Source organism: Xenopus tropicalis, chromosome 9, assembly GCF_000004195.4.
Source record: "Xenopus tropicalis strain Nigerian chromosome 9, UCB_Xtro_10.0, whole genome shotgun sequence".
Lineage (NCBI taxonomy): Eukaryota > Metazoa > Chordata > Amphibia > Anura > Pipidae > Xenopus > Xenopus tropicalis.
Genome location: NC_030685.2, coordinates 32,418,782 through 32,440,988, shown reverse-complemented (window position 1 = coordinate 32,440,988; position 22,207 = coordinate 32,418,782). Strand labels below are relative to the sequence as shown.

The 22,207-nt window shown below is 38.1% G+C and overlaps 1 protein-coding gene across 4 annotated transcripts in view; it reads right to left on the bottom strand.

The window, feature by feature from the left end:
* Positions 1-2,076: 2,076 nt before the first annotated feature.
* tmc5 (transmembrane channel like 5) overlaps positions 2,077-22,207 on the bottom strand; it is a 54,550-nt gene continuing 34,419 nt past the window's right edge. For all 4 annotated transcript variants that reach the window (XM_002932210.5, XM_012971354.3, XM_012971353.3 and 1 more), the window contains 14 exons: positions 19,912-20,063; positions 18,833-18,977; positions 16,359-16,520; positions 13,796-13,953; positions 12,848-12,926; positions 8,302-8,399; positions 7,816-7,911; positions 7,617-7,692; positions 7,399-7,532; positions 6,754-6,927; positions 5,933-6,011; positions 4,182-4,280; positions 3,366-3,408; positions 2,077-2,740 (listed from right to left, as the gene is read on the bottom strand). In XM_002932210.5, the coding sequence (XP_002932256.3) occupies positions 2,451-2,740; positions 3,366-3,408; positions 4,182-4,280; positions 5,933-6,011; positions 6,754-6,927; positions 7,399-7,532; positions 7,617-7,692; positions 7,816-7,911; positions 8,302-8,399; positions 12,848-12,926; positions 13,796-13,953; positions 16,359-16,520; positions 18,833-18,977; positions 19,912-20,063 (1,785 nt within the window). In that variant the 3' untranslated portion in view covers positions 2,077-2,450. The remainder of the gene's footprint in view (positions 2,741-3,365; positions 3,409-4,181; positions 4,281-5,932; positions 6,012-6,753; positions 6,928-7,398; positions 7,533-7,616; positions 7,693-7,815; positions 7,912-8,301; positions 8,400-12,847; positions 12,927-13,795; positions 13,954-16,358; positions 16,521-18,832; positions 18,978-19,911; positions 20,064-22,207) is intronic.

Sequence of the window (22,207 nt, the reverse complement as noted above, 5' to 3'; positions counted from 1 at the left end):
AAGTTATCTACATCATTTTAGAAAAAAAATTCTAGTTTACCAAATGCAGGATTCTGTTCTGGCTTTGCCGAAATCACAGATGGTTCAGTTTTGCTAAAATATGTGTATACGGATTAAGGCTCAGATTTGGTTTGGTATTCAGCCAGTTTTTTAGAAAGGATTTGGTGCATCACTAATATACACATACTATATTGTAAATGACCAAAGTGTAGCATGAATGTGCCACACCTCCATTTGTATTCATCATCTTGAGTTTACTCACTTTATTCTAGATATAAAAGAAAAGATTAAGGACACAAAGGCATAAACTGTTTTTTATTTCATGGCTTTATCTGGCTACCCATACATTGTCAGGCTCCAGCCACTCATTTAGCTGATTCTGTTTGATGGTGCAGATTTACTAAGAATGTTGTTAAATTGAATTGCTGTAGTTACCAATATCGACCAACCAGCAATTCGTTTTGAACAGTTTACTACTAGATCTGACGGGTTTCTGATGACACATTGGTGCAATTTATCATCTGTCTTAGTAAATCATTCCAGTATATCTATGTGAACCCAAAGCCATGAGCACTCACATAAAAGCTGCTGAGTCCTCTATCAAAAGAAACACAGGGTTTCTTGTCTTCTTTTGTGTACACATGTTCTTCTGTATCAGACTTCCTGCTGTCAGAAAAATCCTTCAGGGCAGGGGCAGAAGTCTGGCAGCTCTCTTCTCTCTCCCTCTTCCTTCTCCTGCTCCCCCTCCCTAGAGCTGCAGCATGGAAGCTACTAAGACCAGGCCAAAATGGCAACTGCTATCTTAAACAAACAGAGGGAGCTTCTAGGGCTGTTTACTCAGGTATGGTAAAGTTTCTACAGAATAAATATAGCGTTCTAGGTGGCACTTATGTGGCTAATCTATTGCCAGTAAAATACCAAAATGCCTTTTCTTCTCCTTTAAACAATGCCATTTATAAAGTAGCACAATAATACAATTCTGGCATATCATACTGACAAAACCTTGCACTATATGTAAATTCCAGCTATTGTTATTCTTTGATCAGGTGAAACAAGTAGACAGAAATGTTGCCACAGCTCTAAAAAACAGACCTTGGAGCATCAGCCCCCTTGGAGATGGAACCCCACTTGTGACTTAGCTTAATGGTGGGATAATGCAACAAAAAAAAAAAAAAAAAGTAATTTTCCTGCAGTTAAACCATATTGGAAGACATTTTCAATGCAGATTTACTGCTGGTGACAAATCCCCCAGTGTGCCAGTACTCTTGTCATACTTGCCCCTAAGCTCCTTGCAATGCAAGAATACAGGGAAGGAATTGTACTTAGTCTCCTGCTGGCTACTGGGCTTTTAGGGCTGCTTTGCAATGTATCAGGTTAAGGGTCCCTATTCTTTTAAAGCAAGACCCCTCAATCATGTCCCTTCTTCTTCCAGATTTCATTTTTTATCCAACAATTGCCTAATAAAGATGTACATGTAGAGGATGAGAAGAGAATGTATATAAATGTGTTTCTACTAATCTAAAGTTAAAATATACCAGCAGTTCCATGATGTGCATGTATTTTATCCGAAACCCCTAGCATAACTTATAAGCCTTCCTAATGTTATTTGAACAGTTAAAAACTTTATTCATACAGAAGTGTATTGGGTTATTTGAGTTTCATACATGTAACATGTAATTCCTACTCCCAGTATGATTCTCAATGGCGTATTGTATTGTCATTAAACAAATACAGTATTGCCAAGAAATACTGACTTCTGCTTTCTGGAGCAATGCTCTTATGAAGGAACTATGATGCCAGCAAAAAGGCAATTGCTACCACTATCCTAATTTTGCCTAAGAGGACCATGGCAGCCAAAACATCTCTTGTGCCATTTTTCGTAAAGCCAGGTTAACAAGGACTGGATTTCCACTTTTCCACGTTTTAAAAAAAAAAAAAAAAAAAAAAAAAAAAGGGGGCTGAGATCTGGGCAAGTACTGGATTCGGTGTATACCTGATAGTTTCTTATTCAATAATAAGTGTAATTAAAGAGATAAAGAAATATTCACTACACACAAATAACTCACTCCTGGCAAGTTTTAGAAATTAAAAAGTATTAATATTTATATTTGTGAACACATGTAAACTGCATAGCACTGTGCAAATGTATCTAACACACCATTAAGCACTGTTAGATATTAAAAACTATTTAAATAAATACTTGTGCATTATCATTTGGCATTAACAAATCAGATATGCACTGTACCACAGTACACTTGGTAGTGGTAACCACAGGCTTCATCTGCTTGAGTACATATCAGGCAGCTCCAGCCCATTCATCTCCATCAGCCTGCTGTCTTTCAGTCTTTTAGAGATTCAGTATTCACCCAACTCTTGCTATATGGATAGCTCTCCATGTGAGTTTATAACTTTGCTCTCCTAGATTTCACCACTTGATCTGATGAGTGATATTAACCAGTGGGTGGTCCTCTTTCAGCCAATTGTCTTTCTCTCATAATCATTGCTATTGCCTCTGATCGCCTATCATTGTTCCGAAATGGCTCCCTGTCTGGGTCCTGCTGTTTTCTTGAATTCCGTGTTACTCCCGGTGAATCTGGAGGGTAACCATTATTGCTTGAAAGTCTACTATTCAGTGCCGAGGATCTTTCCTCCATCTCAGCCTGTTGCCTCGCCCTCATTGCTAGCCCCAGAACATCTGAAGTCCCAACACTTTCACTTCTGGGTTCAAGTGGAATGTGTTCTGTAAAAAAGGTCAATGAGACACATCAAAGCTATTCATTCAGTACAATTGACTGTACCATTTTGAGGTTAAGAAACAAAAGGTTTCAACATTGCAGTTGCATATGCAGTTCACCCATTACCTATATTTTTGTGGCTTATGGATAGGATGTTATCCAGAATGCTTGGGACTTTTTTTGGTAATGGATGTTTACATAATTTGGATCACCATGCCTTACGTCTACTAAAGACCATCTGAACATTAAATAATACCAGTAGGATTGTTTTACCACCAATATGGATTCATGCAGCATAGTTGCAGGAAAGGATAGTTGTTATAATTTGTTAGTTTTATTGCCTGGATCAGGTTGAAATGTTTACTTCTGCTTTTTTATCGTCTCTGGGTCAAACATGCTGGTCTGTGCAAGTAATATGGGATCCTCTTGCTTTAATCCAAAAGAAAAGGCATACACTATGTTGCCCGATTTTCTGTATATGGTAACTATGGCAGCGCTCTAGTACTTGCGCCAAAGGAATATGTAAACCTATAGATTTTCTACATTATATTATTGATCACAATGTCAGCAAGTATGTATGGTTTAGCAACAGTTTGAGTGCCACTTTTGGAACTGAAGCACCAAACTCACCATTAACAGTGTGCATTTCCTGACTTCTGTATGAAGGCTGTATCTGAAAAATATGAAAAGATTTTAATGTCAAAACTCTGTCTGCAGTAAAGTTAGCAAAATAAAGAATTCAGATGGGCACGTTAGCAGTTTGAGTACATTCCACATACACACCCTGACAGCAAGCACATTTCATTTCTATATTTTATCAGTGCTACTTCTGGGTCATTATTAGGATGAACTGGTATTCAAAGGGGCCAGGGCCTTTATTTAAAGACACAGAGAAGGAAAATATAAATAAAATAATCTTTGTGATCTAATTGATCAGAGCAAAGCTATGTTACTGAGCCATACTGTATTTCAGGTTACAGTACGAGATCAGGGAAGGCATGCGTACAAGCCCAAAGACATTATTGCTGATACCCTTTTTTCAAGTCAGAGTGATTTGCTACTCTGATAAAAGATGCCAGTGTAATCAAATGACATGCAAACAAATACCCCCATACTGTATGTAATAAAAGGCACTAATTTTTCCCAGGAGGAATAATGCATAGCAACCAATAAGATATTTAATTTTAAAAAGGCGACCAGTAATTTCTAAATGCTGATTGGTTCATTGTTACTGCTCATGGGCAAAGTTAGTGCCTTTTATTACATAACTCCCCTATTTAGTCTAGGAAAGTTTTATTAACTGTGACAAAACACAGTGTGCTGGGCCAAAATCTAGTTTCATGCATGTTTCCAGTCATACTAGATTGCTTTGGTGACGAAATAGCCAAAACTGGTTTGAATGTGAAAAAAACACAGCGCATTTTCCTTTTGCAGAATGGAACAAACCTGTTTCTGTGCTGCTTTATATGGCGCCCTGTCTGGAGCTTTATTTAGACTCTGGGCTTTCCGAAGTTCATCAAGTAAAAAGGATTTATCTTTTCCTTCCTGTAACAATAAAATAAGAAAATTACATAAAATCAGGGGAATTAAATGGAATACATTTTTAAAGTTTTTATGCCAGCCTTCCAAACTGAAAATATTCACTAACTGATAAAGGAAAAGAGAATTGTTCATTAAAAGTTGATAGTATGAGAATATAACTTGCACCTTTTGCCAAAGTAAAATCATATAATTGTATGGACTGATAGGGCAGGGGTTTTGTGTTTAAGGATAATAAGGCAAGGGCTCCAGTTTGTTTTGTACAAAAGAGATGTGTTGGTCTGAGGTAAAGGTAAGCAATTGTATTCCCTGGGGGGCACTCCCTAGTGAATTTAAGTTTCTTTATTTTTTAAAATCCCTCTACATACTTCCCTTCACCTAAGAACTGGGCACCCCCAACTTCTAGTTGCATTCACATATTCTTGGGTTGCCCTGACTGCTACCACTGTTATTTATGGGGTGTGAGGGTACTTTTTTCTCATTTTGAAGAGGCAGATGTTACACTAAATATAGAAACCCTAGTTCATTAGTTATTAGTAATGGCAAAATGGGAACTAAAAATCCTTTCTCCTACTAATCATGGCACAGAAAATTCTACCAAGTGGTAATCACAAAGTTCTAACAAATTCTGAGCCCACATGCCCACAGAACTAAGCAAAGCTGTTCAGGGCCAGAGCCAACTAGAGGCAGAATGCCCAGAGCACTAGTACTACTTGGCCCAGCTCTGAATGGCAGCATTGAGCTACTCTGTTAGACAAGTAAGAGTGTAGAGCCAGTAAAAGTACATGCAAACTGTCAGTTCAGTTTCAATAAGTCTTGGTACCTGTGGTCTGCGGTTACTGTTATAAGGAAAAGCTGGCACACTTAAATACAAGGTGCTTAAATAAGTTGTGGTTACCAAAAATATATTACCAAGTAGTTGCCAAGGTTTTGTTTGGCAATACAATTAATTTTAATAATTAAAAAGTAGTAAGTTAAATGCAAATTATGCAACACCAGACCTCTCTGTATATAAAAAGATTGTTGGAATGAATGTTATGTGCCAGGGATAACAAACATTTAAGCTTCACAAGGCGGTACTAAAATGTGATTAAGTATTCATATATGTGTCCATGTATTATAACTGCAGATACAAGGACTTGGAAAGTCATATCTTTTTCACCTGATATATAGGATATGTCTTCTGCAGGGAAGCATTGGGCTCAGTGCAGAGGCGAAAGGTGCATATTAAATTGTCACATTTAGCTGTTCAGAGCATTAAAGTCCCATGAAATTAAAGTTTTGTATTAGGTATGTCTAAATAGTAATGAGCCAAAGCCAAATCTTGAAGTGGTTCCCATTCTTGATTAACATTACTTTCTAATATCGTAACATAGCCTCTGTAATAGATATGAGGTATGCAATGTTAGACATCATTGCCATTGTATCCTCTATGTCAGTGCTGTGCAACTGTTTTACTTTACTACACAATCAGTGGCCAGAATATAATAAAATTTATGTTTTCCAATGTGATCACTGGAGCTTTTGAGCAGTCTGGGGGCAATAAAAAGTTCACAGAGGGCCATATTTAGCCCACATTAATTTATTGCTAATGAACAACTAGCATTTTACCTAAAGTAAAGGTTATACATATAGGTTATATATGTGATTATACTCACATTGGCAATTTGCTGGTACAAATGCTTCACCAAAATTTTCCGGCCTTGTATAATTTGCCAGTACAGATAAGAAATTATGCTGAAATAAAATGGCAGATATAAACCAAACATAAATAAATATCACATATTTCAGTGCAACTGTGGAATTACATGGACATACCTGCAGCAATTTACATTGCCAGCAATGGAAATAAAGGACTTTAATGTCTACTAGATACAATTATACGTAGACTGTAAAAGGAACAGTTTATCCTTGGTATGACATATATAGTTTGTTTTGAACATAAGTAGGTTAATTGGCTCTTTATGAAATTCACCCTGATAAGAAATGTAGACTGTAAGATCTACTAGGACAGCAACTCATGTACATTATTACCAATAGCAGGTATAGGAACTATTATCCAGAATGCTTGGGATCTGGGGTTTTCTGGATAAGGGGGTCTTCCGTAGTTTACCTTAATTTACCTTAAATTTATTTAAAAAAAAACTTGCAAAAGAGAAATTGCAAAAGTTCTTAGAAGATTCTCTTGTTTTTTATTGCTGAGGGTTTAAATTTTCTTTAAAATGAACTATATGGGTGATAGTCTTTCCATATTTCGGAGCTTTCTGTATAGTATAATAATATGGTAACCGCAGGAGGGCTTTGCAGTAACAATCGAGCATTACTAGAGAGCTTGAACATGGCACTGCTGGAGGGCATTCTTAAAGGGCTGTGCCTAATAGCATGGTCAGCGGTAGAATCTCAGCAATGCTGTCTTGTCATGTACACATTGAATGCAAATGACATCAAACAGTGAACTGTAGGTATAAAAAGTACTTACAGCACAATTAGCGTCAGGATGTAGAAGAAAAGAACACTCTCGATTATATTTTCGTAAATCCACACAACCCACAGTGAGTTATTAAAAACGGTCAAGGAAGACACCCAGTTGGATATCGATTGATAGGGAGTTTCCAAGCCCCGAAAAGGACCACAATTTTGTGAAGGCTGTCGTCTTTGGGGAAAAAACATCATACGCACTGGTTATATTAGGACATTTACAAATCTTTACTATCTAATGGCTATGGTACATGGAGTATTATGATTGCTGCTTTTGAGTAATGGTGATTACAATATTGGGTCCCACTACTGGTGGCCTCTCACTGACTGTATTGGGAAGTACTGCAGATTGCCATTGGCACACAGATGTCACTGAGTAACAAAGCTTAGCTGAAGACTAGTAGAGGTATTTAGCAATGCAGTCAATAAGAAGTGACCATCAGCAATTTCTCAGGTTTGGAGAAACTGTGCCCTACCCTAAAAGAAGCCTTATATATTGCTGAGCTATTCACTGTCCCTTCTGCGCATAGTAGGAAAACAATGAAAACAGGTGGACTAGACCAGAGTCCATAACATATATTATATCACTAAGGACAGTTTATAAGGCTATATTTTAGTGGTTATTGGTGGCTTTTATGTTTCCTACCTCCAAATAGTGACACCGATCATGCAAAGGACTCCAGCAAATGATGGGAAAAATAAGAGAAATATGAAGATTGTTGTCATTTGAGCTGCTCTCCAGGCTCTGCGAGGTGGGGTACAGTTCATCATTAGGCTCACCTAGGACAAACACAGCTTGCTATATATACAGTATACTCCATATATATATCACCTGACTTCCAATCCATCAGTAACTATACTTACCTTTTTTACATAAAAAATGATAAAGAGTTTAATAATCTGGATTACTGGCAGGAGGGGGGAGAAGTACATTCCAATCCTGGTAAAATATGAGAAAAGGAAATAACTCCCCTGAATTTCACAACAACAGAATATACTTTGCATTTTAAAGAACTTTACTTTTTAAAGATGGCATGCATTCATTTTACATTACATTACATACCATGCCAGTGTCTGGGCATATATCAAATCTAAGACATTCCGTGCTATATCAAATTCAGGCATCCCTAATTTTTTGCAGCAGTGCATCCCGATGATCCTAAACAAAGATAAGACAATAAGAAAAGACAATTATATAGCATAAAAGATAATTAAAATTTGAATGAAATTCAAGCCACTGAACGCGTTGCCGTGTTAATGCAAGGCTACTGTACCACTTCCAAGAAACAGCAACCCTATGCAATTTATAGCATGCTCCCCTTGCCTCATGAATGTGCATTTTATATGATTCTAAACTGATCCCAGTTGACATGCCTATGTCCAGTTTGGAACCCAGGCACCACATGGTTTAGGGAAAAGGACACGTGATTTAGACACTTAAGGTAAAGTTGGATGGCGGTGGAGAAGATCTGAATTGCATTTAGGTGCTGTATTGTAGATGTCATCAAAAGCCCTATGCATTAACATTATCAGAAATTACAAAATTTACCTTCTTATAAATTCTCCAAAGAAGGAACCGATCAGGGCAAATATGAAATCGATCACTACAAGCCGATAGATATCTTCTCCCACAAATGATTCCCAGCACTAACGCAATGAAATATATACATAAATATAGCATAATAAACACACACTACATATGCACATTAATGAATATACATGACTGTAGGCTATTGACACAACGCTTACAACAATGATATCATGGGAAGGACAACAAATATTACAACCCTGCTTTTATAGAAGTCTTATATAAGTTTTATGCCTAAACTTCTTACATTAATGGGGCCTCGGCCCCATCCCTTTCATCAGCTGAGAGAGAAATGTAACATACTAAATACACCTGAAGATTCACATCATGTGATGTTTTATCAAGATGAGAAATCATTTTTCACATTCTGTTACATTCCATTACTGAACAGGCAGTGACATGTGCAGAAGAAAAAAACATGGGGAAAATGAATTCACATGACGAGCATTAAATTATTACCCAATGTACAGAAAAATGTGCACATAAATGTTACATTATTCTTTCTTGCATGTAACCACTTTTTGTGTGTTAGCCATTTATATGCATTGAAATCTGGCAAGTTGTTCCTTTGTATATATTTCATGCTGGTAACTGCCATGTAAAGTATGGCCATTAGGGGTCTGCATCGAGCTTTCTATCAGACACAAATTTGCATTCTGATTGTGTTTGTCAATTTACAAGTATGCATGCCAGTAATACGCATACAAATGTATTATAGCATTCTAATCCACACAATATGCCAGTCTTTTGACACAGCTGATCAGTAAGGGTGGATTGTCCTATAATTCTGAACCAATGTCCTCTGCTGAAAGGGGTTGTTCACTTTGGATTAACTTTTAGTATGATGAAGAAAGTGATATTCTAAGACAATTTGGAATTAGTCCTCATGTTTTATTGTTTTTAAATATTTAACTTCATGTCTGCAACTCTCCAGTTTGGAATTTCAGCAGTTGCTAGGGTTTAAATTACCTCAGCAACCAGGGAGTGGTTTGGTGGATAAGAGACAGGAAGAGGAGGGGACCAGAGCAATAGTTTTTGTCTTCCGGGATCAGTGACCCCTGTTTGAAAGATGGAGTCAGAAGAGGACGGCAACTGATTTAAAAACTAAATATTAAAGATCAATTGAAAAGTGTCTTAGAAACTAAAAGGTAACTGAAAGGTGAAGCACCCTTTTAACTCATCTCTTGTTTGCCACTTTATGCCGCATATTTTCCATTCTCTCTCTCCTCCACTCCCTTGCATTTTGTCAATGTGACAAAACATAAGAAAATTTTGTGTCATTGTGGGTGCTGAGAATTGTAATCACTGTAAAACACTCATATCACATCACTGTATGAACATATGTTTGAATACACTTTAGCACAATTATGCATTTTGTGTGTTATACCTGAGATTCTCATACCCACAATGCCAACGAATTTTCGAGTGTTTTGTCGCTACAAGTGTTATTGCCCTAATGGTTTTTATTGCTTATACAGGTCCTTCTCAAAAAATTAGCATATTGTGATAAAGTTCATTATTTTCTGTAATGTACTGATAAACATTAGACCTTCATATATTTTAGATTCATCACACACAACTGAAGTAGTTCAAGCCTTTTAGTGTTTTAATATTGATGATTGTGGCATACAGCTCATGAAAACCCAAAATTCCTATCTCAAAAAATTAGCATAGTTCATCTGACCAATAAAAGAAAAGTGTTTTTAAAACAAAAAAAGTCAACCTTCAAATAATTATGTTCAGTTATGCACTCAATACTTGGTCGGGAATGCTTTTGCAGAAATGGCTGCTTCAATGCGGCGTGGCATGGAGGCAATCAGCCTGTGGCACTGCTGAGGTGTTATGGAGGCCCAGGATGCTTCAATAGCAGCCTTAAGCTCATCCAGAGTGTTGGCTCTTGTGTCTCTCAACTTTCTCTTCACAATATCCCACAGATTCTCTATGGGGTTCAGGTCAGGAGAGTTGGCAGGCCAATTAAGCACAGTAATACCATGGTCAGTAAACCATTTACCAGTGGTTTTGGCACTATGAGCAGGTGCCAGGTCATGCTGAAAAATGAAATCTTCATCTCCATAAAGCTTTTCAGCAGATGGAAGCATGAAGTGCTCCAAAATCTCCTGATAGCTAGCTGCATTGACCCTGCCCTTGATAAAACACAGTGGACCAACACCAGCAGCTGACATGTCACCCCAGACCGTCACTGACTGTGGGTAATTGACACTGGACTTCAGGCATTTTGGCATTTCCCTCTCCCCAGTCTTCCTCCAGACTCTGGCACCTTGATTTCCGAATGACATGCAAAATTTGCTTTCATCCGAAAAAAGTACTTTGGACCACTGAGCAACAGTCCAGTGCTGCTTCTCTGTAGCCCAGGTCAGGCGCTTCTGCCACTGTTTCTGGTTCAAAAGTGGCTTTACCTGGGGAATGCGGCACCTGTAGCCCATTTCCTGCACACGCCTGTACACGGTGGCTCTGGATGTTTCTACTCCAGACTCAGTCCACTGGTTCCGCAGGTCCCCCAAGGTCTGGAATCGCTCCTTCCCCACAATCTTCCTCAGGGCCCGGTCACCTCTTCTCGTTGTGCAGCGTTTTCTGCCACACTTTTTCCTTCCCACTGAGGTGCCTTGATACAGCACTCTGGGAACAGCCTATTCGTTCAGAAATTTCTTTCTGTGTCTTACCCTCTTGCTTGAGGGTGTCAATGATGGCCTTCTGGACAGCAGTCAGGTCGCCAGTCTTACCCATGATTGCGGTTTTGAGTAATGAACCAGGCTGGGAGTTTTTAAAAGCCTCAGGAATCTTTTGCAGGTGTTTAGAGTTAATTAGTTGATTCAGATGATTAGGTTAATAGCTCGTTTAGAGAACCTTTTCATGATATGCTAATTTTTTGAGATAGGAATTTTGGGTTTTCATGAGCTGTATGCCACAATCATCAATATTAAAACACTAAAAGGCTTGAACTACTTCAGTTGTGTGTGATGAATCTAAAATATATGAAGGTCTAATGTTTATCAGTACATTACAGAAAATAATGAACTTTAACACAATATGCTAATTTTTTGAGAAGGACCTGTATAAACTGCTTATGTAAACAATGGTATAGATGGTATAAGGCTTTGATTACAGAAAAAAAACACAGATCAAACTATTTTTCGTGCTTTATGCCATCAGGTTTTTGTGAGCCTCTTTGCATTTACTAGTAGTGAAGTAGTTACATTTAGTCAAAATTTGTAACCTTTATTTTTTATTGGATTTCAGAGCCAGTGGCCATTCATTTTGTATTTTTATGAGGTTCTTTTCTCAGTTAATTTACATACTAAACTCTGGGGAAGGAAGAGTCCAGTATGGTTATTGCTGACTTGCGGTGTGTAGATAGAGAAGAAGCTGATTTATCTGGCCCACACAATGAACACAACGATCCATTCATTTTAGTGGGACAAAGGGTGCTTTATTGCTTCCGTACAAACTGAGAATCAGGTCTTTACAGCTATAATTACAGCAGCTGTAAGTTGAGTCCTGATGCGCTACATGGGTTTACGGAATAAAGTCAATTTTTCAGTACAAAATTGAAACTATTCAGCGCTGGAATGGATAACAAGAGGACTCCCATTGGTTCTTCCATTAACCAAAGGACTATTTGTTGTTAATTGTAGCAACAATCAGAATTCCAAGACTTTTTGGTGGTCACTTGTAGGCACCAACAACAAGGGCAACAAGTAGTCTGCACAGGCATCAGTGCTCATTTTTCAGTAACAGACTGAAGTGATGTGATGAATTCAGACAACTGCAGCCACTGAGCATATTCTCAGTATACAGGCATTCATGGCAAGAGCAAAATGACTTTAGACCGGAGCTTTTATTACCTGGTCATGCATGCGTTGTGGCAAACAATAGCTGAAACACACAAGAACCACTTCACAAAGGAACTAAAGGTTATGCATCATTTAGCAGGAGGGTAACAGATCCAGCAAAGGTCTATTATATTTAAAGGAGAAGTAAAGGTAAAAACTAAGTAAGCTTTACCAAAAAGGTAAATACAGCCATAAGCACTCACAGGATTTATTTTCTTGTTTTGTGTACACTGTTCTACAGTATCAGACTTCCTCTCCTTCAGTGCTCTTTCATTCCCCATGCACAGCTCTCTCACTCTCCCCTCTCTTTTTTTTCTTCCCCCTCCCATAAGAATTCACTCTGCATGTGTGATCTGAGCTACCAGCAGCTAAAGCTGCAGCAGGAAGCTACTTAGACCAAGCTAAAATAGCAGCTGCTATCTTAAGCAACCTGAGGGAGCTTTTAGGGCTATTTACTCAGGTATGGTAAAGATTTCTGCAGAATGAATATAGCATTCTAACTTGCACTAATGTGGTTAATCTATTGGCAGTAAAATGCCTTTCCTTCTCCTTTAATAATGGCACCACAATACACATGCTGGCCTTCTTTTGTTAGCACAGTGATATATTTTCCCAGTACAGAAATATATTTCTTTGTAAAGTTCAAAACTAATTACCTCAGACTGGGATTCAGCAACGGATTGTAACCAATAATAACACAGAATGCCAATGATGGAAATCTTCAGGAGAACATTCCTAGAAAAACACATTGGTTATAGTTATTTTATCTTACCAGTATATTGTATTGCACATTGTATATGCGTTGTATACACATTATTTATAACATGTGGCTATAAAGGACTAAATGCATGAAAGGAAGAAGCATACAGTGGAGCAAAGTTTGTTTTGACACAACTTGGCTCACAAAGTAAATCATGGTACGACAAGTTACAGGATTCATTTAATTAAATAAGGGTCTAATGATACCAGAAAATCATCTAACATCAAACAATTTCTGAAGTCTATAAGTGGGGCTTCAATGTCTCTGGAGAGGCAAAATATCCAGGGCTAAAGGTAACTTTATGTAAGTGTGCGTGCGTGTGTGGTATATATTTGTGTATGTCTAGCAGTGGGTCGTCAGGGAAAAGTGCGCAAATGGACTTACCCGGTAAGATCTGGATACATGGTAACATTATTATTTTCATTTGTGTATGTCTATATATATGTGTGTGTATTAAATGACAGAGGCACTCAGTGATAATGATGAATACATAGGGTAAAACTTCAAACATAACAACATTTTTCTATATTTAGTGTTGTTGACACAAAAAAATATATATATAATGCCAAAAGTGCTATATAAATACAAACAATAAGGAAATGCTGCCTTTTTTTAGCTGGTGTATTTCATCTGACCAAAGGTTTTTTTGGCCCAGACACATATGTTACACAATTTTGCTTCTATGTGTATCCCATTCAAGGCAATGGGAGCAGTGAGAGGTAGTCACAAGCACTTTTCAGCTAGCTAAAAAATGCTGGCGGGAAACCACACTGTATGCCATAAGCCAACAGCATTAAGTTTATCCTTGTTTTTGTCACACATTTATGATAAGCAAGACACAAACCTTATAATTTCTACGTAGATCTCATGCCGTGGGTACTTGTATTTCTCTACGAGGAAAAACATGGCGTAGACAAGAGGAATGATGACATTGATCAGGGCAACTACCACTGGAACCAGTAATGTTGCTGCTTGCTTTGTCAGTTCATTAGCACTTGCATTCTGTTGAAAATATATAAAGAATATGTTAAAAAGAAATAATATATTCTAAGCCAGTTATCAAGGGCCTCTATGGTGCAGCCCTGTCTGCTGGCATTATAGTTACTCCACTGCATGATAAAGCAATGGCCATATACAATGAGGAAATACCTCCAACACTGCATACTGTACTATGAAAAACAGTGCTGTTATTCCACAATGTGGTGGCTCAGACAAAGGTATAGATAAGGTTAATATCTGACCTTTTTCTAAAGCAGGTTCCTGAACATTGACTATTGTTTCCTTTAGAACAGTACAGGGAGGTTTCAGGTAGATATACTATTACACATTGTTTTAAGTAATAGCTTTGTTTTGTAACCAGAACTTCATTCCTCTGCTTAGAAAAGCTTTTCAGATATCATCTTTGTGCTTCACAGAAATAATAGTTTATTTGAGACTGCTGAGCAATTCCCTTGCAGGTATATGAAGACAATAACTAATGACCTTGTGGTTGAGTTTAGGATAGTGGTGTCTACCTAGACCCTGTTTGCATAAAGATATGTTGGGGACAGAACAGCCTTAAGTAATGGTGCTCCATATAACAGAAAGACCCCTGATCCAAAAAAACCCAGGTCCCACTGTGATGAGAGATCCAGTGTGTAATAAATTACTGAATAAACAAATAGGCACCAATTGGCATTTTCAAAACACGGGTTCAAAATATTAGATCAAAGCCAGCTTGGTGCTTAGAGAGGTAGTTCACCCTATAATTATATTCTAGTTCCATTACCCAACCTAAGTATGTTTCCAAGAGTGACAATTGTCTTGGCTACACATTCCAGCCAGTAAAAGAATGTAGGTAGTTAGTGTCCAAAGGAACGTCTTTTTTTCTTCTTGTTGTTTTTGTATTCACATACACCCCACTGAATATAACCTCTTCCAGAAGTTGCCCTATCATTTGGATGTTATATCCAGCTGTTAGCAGAGGGGAGTGGATCTGCTTCTCACAGCCTGAAAAAAAAGATAGCAGCGGAGCAAACCATCTGTGTGCCCTCAGCCCAAGTTAGAAAAGGGTTGCCATGTTGTTTCTTTTTTGCTATTTTGTTTTTGTAAACTACAAGCAAAGGTGGCACAGTGTCTTTAAATGTACCACCTTTGTGCTGATTAGCAACCAGTTTGACTAGTATAGACTAGTGTAGGAGTCACATGAAATACTGACATTACCCTCAAGCAAGTGAGGAAGAAATAACCCTTGAGAAGCAACTGACTGGCTGTTTTGATGTGGTTTTCATCAGTGTGAGCAGTACATTTTTGTCATTGAATAGAATTAAAAACATTTTTTTTATAACTCAGAAATAACTTGTGATAGCTGACCATCTATAGCTCTACTTTCCACTGTACAGGGGCTGCAGGCATCCCCAAACTCCAGTTTCAATCTCAGGCAGCATTAAATCAACTGTTTGGTGTCTATTTAGTTTATAGTGATTCATCTGAGTTTCTAATGGGGTATATAAGCTAAAGGTTGATGTGCTTAAAAAAAAGTGTAAAAACCTTGGGCAACTATTTTCACCAGTGGAGTAATTAGACCTGTACAGGCCATGGTGCAGGTGCCAGGCCAATTTGCACAGTTATCCCCCCCCCCCCCGGATGGGCCCCCCACCCTCCAGATGTGTCCCTGCACACACACACACATCTAAATATACTGTCATCTGCCTAACCTGACTGTCGTGTCTTCAACAGGCAAAGGTGAAAGGTAAAGGGGGAGGGGGATGGATGTAAGCATCATTAGCATTCCAGAAGCTTTCAAAATGAAAGTCATTTTGGTAAAGCTATGCATACACCCCACAATGCTGCTTGATAATTTGTCTCCTGTAGTTCACATTTATTTTTTACCTGTACACAATTCTATTAGAGTCAAAATTGATATTAAAAAATGCTTTATAAGTACCAGCATGGCATCTCCCATTACCAGATATGTCATCCCTAAGAAACCAAGTCTGGGTGATTTTATTGGTCACAGCATGCCCCAACCAGGCCCAGCTATGCCCCACCACATGCCTTACTCCATCCCTGCCAGAGTATAAATACAAAAATCCAGTTGTGTTGTCAGGTTTGCCTTACTCTGAACAAACACAAGCATGCAAATAAAGGCTGCCGGTGCAAAGTCAGTGATGTAAATATGTAAACTAAATGGAAACTCTGTTTGTAAATAATGCTAGCAAGGTGTTATCTAAAGAAAACAAATGATGTGTTTTGAGTGTAAGCACTAAATTTTAGATTGTAAGCTCTGTTGAGTATGGCCTCTTTATATCCTCTATTGATAACTTTTTGTAACTTGTATGATTGGCGTATATGCCCTTATAATGTATAGTACTGTGGAAAACACTGGCACTTTATAAATATTTATTATAAAAATAAGGGAAGAATACCTGAATGGATGTAAGGTTCAAACAGAGATAGTATACACCAGCACAGCATCCAACCGCAATCCCACTGGAGGCCAACCATGCTGCTAAATGGATTAGCAAACGTACAATCCTCTGACTCACAGTTAACTTTAGTTTCTCCTGTAATTTTTCTGATAGCATTTCCTGATAAGCAAATACAAAACATGAAAAAAAAAGTCTGTTTTTAACTCTGATGGATGGAAAACCTGATTGCATCAAATTAAACCAGATAATGAAAATTCTATTTCACCATGGTGGAAAATGGTTAGCGCCAGTGCCTCACAATGCTGGAGTCTGTTGTTCAATTCTACAGTATAGCACTGGGGCTAGCAAAAGAAAATCTGGTGAATTATGACTTTAAAATTTCTAAACTCACAATTATGACTTTAAAACTCAAAAAGGTGATATTTAAACTCACAATTATGACTTTAAAAAGTCGAAATAATAATATGAGTTTGATTTTGACTTTTTAAAGCCATAATTATGAGTTTAAATATCATCATTATGAGTTTGACTTCTACATGACTTTGGCAGCTTATAGATGGCGAAGTTTGGATTAGTGTTTTTAGAGGTTAAGGTTTTTAATTAAATAAAGACAACATTTCTAAATTAAAAGCAAATAAAACCTGCTGAAGTTCTTTTTTTTATAGACTGTGGCAAACCATTATTGTGAACTGCGTAGATGCAGAAATAGGTTGCACTGTTTTGTAAATACCTATAAAAATGCCACTGTCAAAATTACGTTAAGCTGGGTATCATGTATATAAAAGGAAAAGCATATACGGTATATGCAGATTAGGATTGTCTGACAGACAATACATTTTTTGCGGTCAGACTTTACCTTTTAAGGGTTATGACACAGTAGGTCATTTCTAGTATTTTGTCACCCCAGCAATTTTCTGCACCAGAGACAAAACTTTAGAAATAGCCTCTAATTCAAAGGTATTAGAAATTGACTGTGACATTGAATGTCCTGGGTCCTGTCTAATGGCAGCAAAGTGCTACATTCTTTTAGCAATATTTTCCTATCAGGTCCTGGCATGTAGTTATGAAGCTGTATGCAGTGTTTTAAGAGCAAAAAGGCCACAATTTTTTTGCACTTTGCACACTGCATTTGACTGTATACAAATAGCTTCAGACCTCTGTGCTCTATTTTGGAGTCAGTTTTGGCCAGCAGCATGGCCTTTGTATCCAGCACAGGATCAAAAAGAGGCAGGTGGAGCCATTGATATGTGCAAGGAAGGGAGCATCAGTAGGTTCAGCTGCAATTTGGGCCCTGTCCTTGCATCCTACCTTGGCCAGGGCTGGAACTAGGGGTAAGCGTGTGCCTTGGGTGCAAAGTTGGGGGGGCATTAGGCACATGCCTCTTCTGCTTGATTATCCCTAGTTTGGGAGCTCAGATTAACTGGATCTGTTTGGCTAGTTAGGCAAATATGATGGTTTGATTCTTTTCCCTACTCCATATAGTGTGTCTATTAAATGCACTGGAGGGTGCTGGCAGAGAGGGTGATTGGGTGATTCATTAAGCTCCATGAAACCCATGCAAGGCAGGGGGAGGCAAGGTGTTTATGCTTGTTACCAACTCCTGTGCTTGTCACCTTGCAGGGCAGGGTGGGCAATTATGGGCAGTGGGGTTGCCTTAGCACTGGCCTTAGCTCTGCCTCCTGAGGCTGCTATCTGCAGGGAGCTCTGGATTTCTCAAACGGTTCTCAGTGCAGCAATCATGGGGGCTCAAATGCTCTGTAAGTGAGAACTATAGGGCAGGTTCTTGCTCCACTTAGAGCTCTTGCACTTGTGCTCCTGGGCTGACTAGCTTTTGAATACTTTTGGATAAAATAAGATCTATGGTAAAGATCCATAAAGTTATTTACAGGTTCACACAACAACATAGCGAGCAACCATTTGTTTAGAAAGCAACCACTTATGTGAGACACTTCCTAAAGCAGTAGCAAACTCAAAGTTGGCAGGTCAAGGTGAAAGCTCAGAAAAAGAGCCAAAGGCTGAGGCCCCACCTTACACTGTGCTAAACCATCTCAGTTCTGCACAAGGCATACAAAATGTACAATTAAAATCAGACAATAAAATGCAACTCCTTATGTGCATATAACTGAGGTATTATTGATAGCACCATTGTTACATATAGAACAGTAAAATGTTTATTGAGGTCAGGGAAAAGTTGCTCAATCGTCTCATATATCATATTGTGTAATCAGCTTGAAAAAGGAACTACAGTATAATGTTCTGAAAGCTTGCTATGGTTATCTTAGTTAACCAATAAAGGTATCACCTTTATACAACTTTTGTTATTTTTTATTTCAAAAGGGTAACCCTGTAACATAAGCTTTTGTTAGGATAATGTGCTGCCAAAGGTCATGTTACCTGCATCCACAATTGGTATTTGTGTGGTAAAACCAGTTTTTCTTGAGAAGAAAAATTCATACATAAATGAAGTTTACCTTTATTTGTGTACTTAGATGCTTTCTTTTCAGGTTCACAGCCTTTTCATGGGTTATGCTGAAATCCCAACTGCAGAGAAGCTTGCAAGCATTGCCCGAGAAGGAAGCTGGATTAATGAAATTCTTCCGGAATGATCTTGCCATGCTGAAAAATATACCAATTTTTTTTTTCAGGTATACCAAAAAGTCTTGTTTTATTATTTGTTGATGCCAGAAGGGAATTAACAATTACCCGGGGCAAATGGCTGTAACCAATGTTAGTAAAAGTTTATTTTCATAACTGCATGCAATACGTTTAGGTCACAACTGAGTTGCATAGCAAATTAAATGCATAACTATGAGGAGCTCCAAGATGTTTTATAATATCCTTAGTTCAAGTGCACCAGCTAGACAAATGGAGCTCAGACCAACGATAGCGAGGAAGAAGGTACTGAAGAGTAACTTGATTATATTTAGAAAGTTACTTATATCGATGAGGTAGAGCTTACAATACATTTTAGTTTTCATTATATCTCCCCTTTAACAATAAACAATCAAATATGTTTGATTTTCATTTTTGCAGTACCTGTGGGCAGTGATTATTTCTGACAGTGAGAAATTACTACATTGTTTACTGTATGTCACTGCTTACAGGAAATGCACAAGGAAAATGAATGTTATTAATGCAAAGGATTCATTAGTTTTTAATGTGTCTCTATTAATTTAAGCATACATATCAGCAAAAACTAGCCATTTTTAGCTTTTAAAGGTAACTTAAATAGAAAAAAGCAAGGAGGGGTTTATGTTAGGCCCATACCAAGACTGCTGACTTAGTCAAGAGTGGTGAAGTTGGCAGCAAAATACAACATATTCAATTGATGGAGTTCCATCAATAAGCACAGTAAATATTACAGGTACTATCCATTATTGTTTATAAAAATGTATTTTATAACTCTCTATCTAATGCCAACACTGAACTATAAATATGCTATTTATCAAAGAAAAAGCTAATTAGCCGCAGTATAATTTATTGATGTAACAGGTATACACACTGTGCTGAATCCAATAAATATCAAGTCATTTAGCTCCTCTCACATTACCTGAACAGCAAGATAAGGAAGCAGGCTGCTAGGTACAGTCCGATAGTGAAGAAATATGCAAGCTGCATGTTGTAAGGAGCCAGGCTTTCATTGCTTCTGATTGTAGAATTTGTGTAAAAACCATAATACAAAATAGTGTCCTGAAAATATCCCTGTAAAGAAAACATTAATTATTATTGTAGAACATTTCCTTAACAAAGGTTTCTTAACAAATGTAATATTGTATCCAAGTAAGATTAATAAAGCTACAACTTGGCAAATGGGTTTGGTTTGATTTTATGGTTATGCTTGAGTTATATACACATACGTTTTTAATTTGTCATATTGGTGCCCCAAGCTTTTTTGCCAATCATTTCTTCTGTAAACCCCAGTGGTGAGTCTGCCCTCACTGCTGCCCTGAGGTGGCCTACTCAATGCCACCCCCTCACCCCCACATGCTTAAGGAGGGGCCTAAGCACTAGTGCAGAGAGTTCAGTTGAGCCCAAATTCCACTTTAAAAGCTCTTTGCAACTCTCTGGTAACCTTCAGGGTGCTGCTGCTGCTGCCTGAGGGGCCTTTCACAACTGGACTCATGGCAGGAGTGTCCCTCCCTGCCCCTGATATTACTCACTATAATAAAGTAGGAACATATCAGGCACTCTAATACCACTAAAAATAGTTTAGTTTTTCTTTTTGAACTTTATTTTTAAAAAATATTTTTGGGATCAATGCACTTGAATAAACCAGGAACCATTAATTAACAGTGCCTATTGCTATATAAAGAATGAATATTTATATGAACCTTGCACTTTACACTGAATCATCTGTAAAATGATGGTTTAAAGGGACAGTATACTACCTTATTCCACAGGAATTTAGCAGATAGGGTTGCATTGAACATACATTATTTTAATTAGAGTCAGGGCTGGACTGGGGGGGTGAAGGGCCCACCAGGACTCCTGTCCCAGGGGCCCTGCAGGTGCCCCCAGCCAGGCGCATCCCCTAACCCCCCCCCGCAGGGGCCCCCCTAACCCCCCTCGCAGGGCCCCCCTCCCTTCTCCAATCGCGTAAATTTGACACGTCAGGGGAGGAGCGGTCGGGAGGGGGAGCACGGCAAGGGTCGGGTCTGCGCCGCCAGGGCCCACTAGAGACGGGGCCCAGTCCAACCCTGATTAGAGTAAACAGGACAAAATGAGGGACTGAAGCTACTCCATGTTTCTAACTTGGTTCTTGCAGAGTAGATAATCAGATTTCCAATGCACACACAAGCCCCCTACACAATGAATCAATGCTCATCTGAGCAGTCACAACAAAAGCAAATCAGCAATGCAAATAGTTGAGTGTAAGCAAATCAACCCTCCAGTTCTACTTTTATATTATATTATTTTATATTATTATAATAATTAAGTAGAAACAATGTTGTATATAAGTTTATTCTCTTCCTTTAAACCTTAAAGTGACACATTCATTAAATATTCTCCAGTCAGAAGCCTCTCTGTATATTATAAACCTGATCCCCAAATGAAACAGCAAAAAAGATGGGAGAAGGGTAATGTGAGCTGTGCTGTGTCTAAATCTGGGAAATGATACAAAAATAATTTTATTATCTATAATCATTGGGGAAAAAACTGCTAACTGTGAACTAATAAGGTTAGCAATGAGCTATTGCACAAAATAAAAGGACACCATAAAACAATATAAGGGCTGAAGGTCAGTTGTGTATAAACAATTCATTACAAGGTTAAAGTGATAAGAGTACTTTATAAATTATGCCTTGGTAACCTTCAATCAATCAAATCCTCCATGCATTGCTATTGTTTTTACAACACTGTTTAAAGTTATAACAGTAATATATTAACACCAAATGTACCTAAAGCAGCTTATATTTTCCAATCCAGAGACTGATATACAGGAAGTTACTAGCTTAGATCAAGATTTGAATGCAACACACGAAAAACTAAATGTTTAAACTAGTATCATTTATTACACCAAATGTTTAAAAACATCCCTACCACTTAAAAACATCACATAATCAGAGTTCTGAGATACAGAACAACGTTCTCAAATACAAATCGGTACACACTGCTGCAGCACTAACGTAATCTTCTTAAATCCAATGATTGCTCCCATACATTAGAATACTCTTAAGGTGGCCACACACATTAAGCTCAGCTTGTTTGGCAAGGTCAGAGTGTTACCCCTCGCTCCCAACCTAAGGTGGGCAATATTGGGTCAAATGAATGAACTAGAACAGTGCTGTCCAACTTCTGTGGTACCGAGGGCCGGAATTTTTCCGACGTACGTGGTGGAGGGCCAA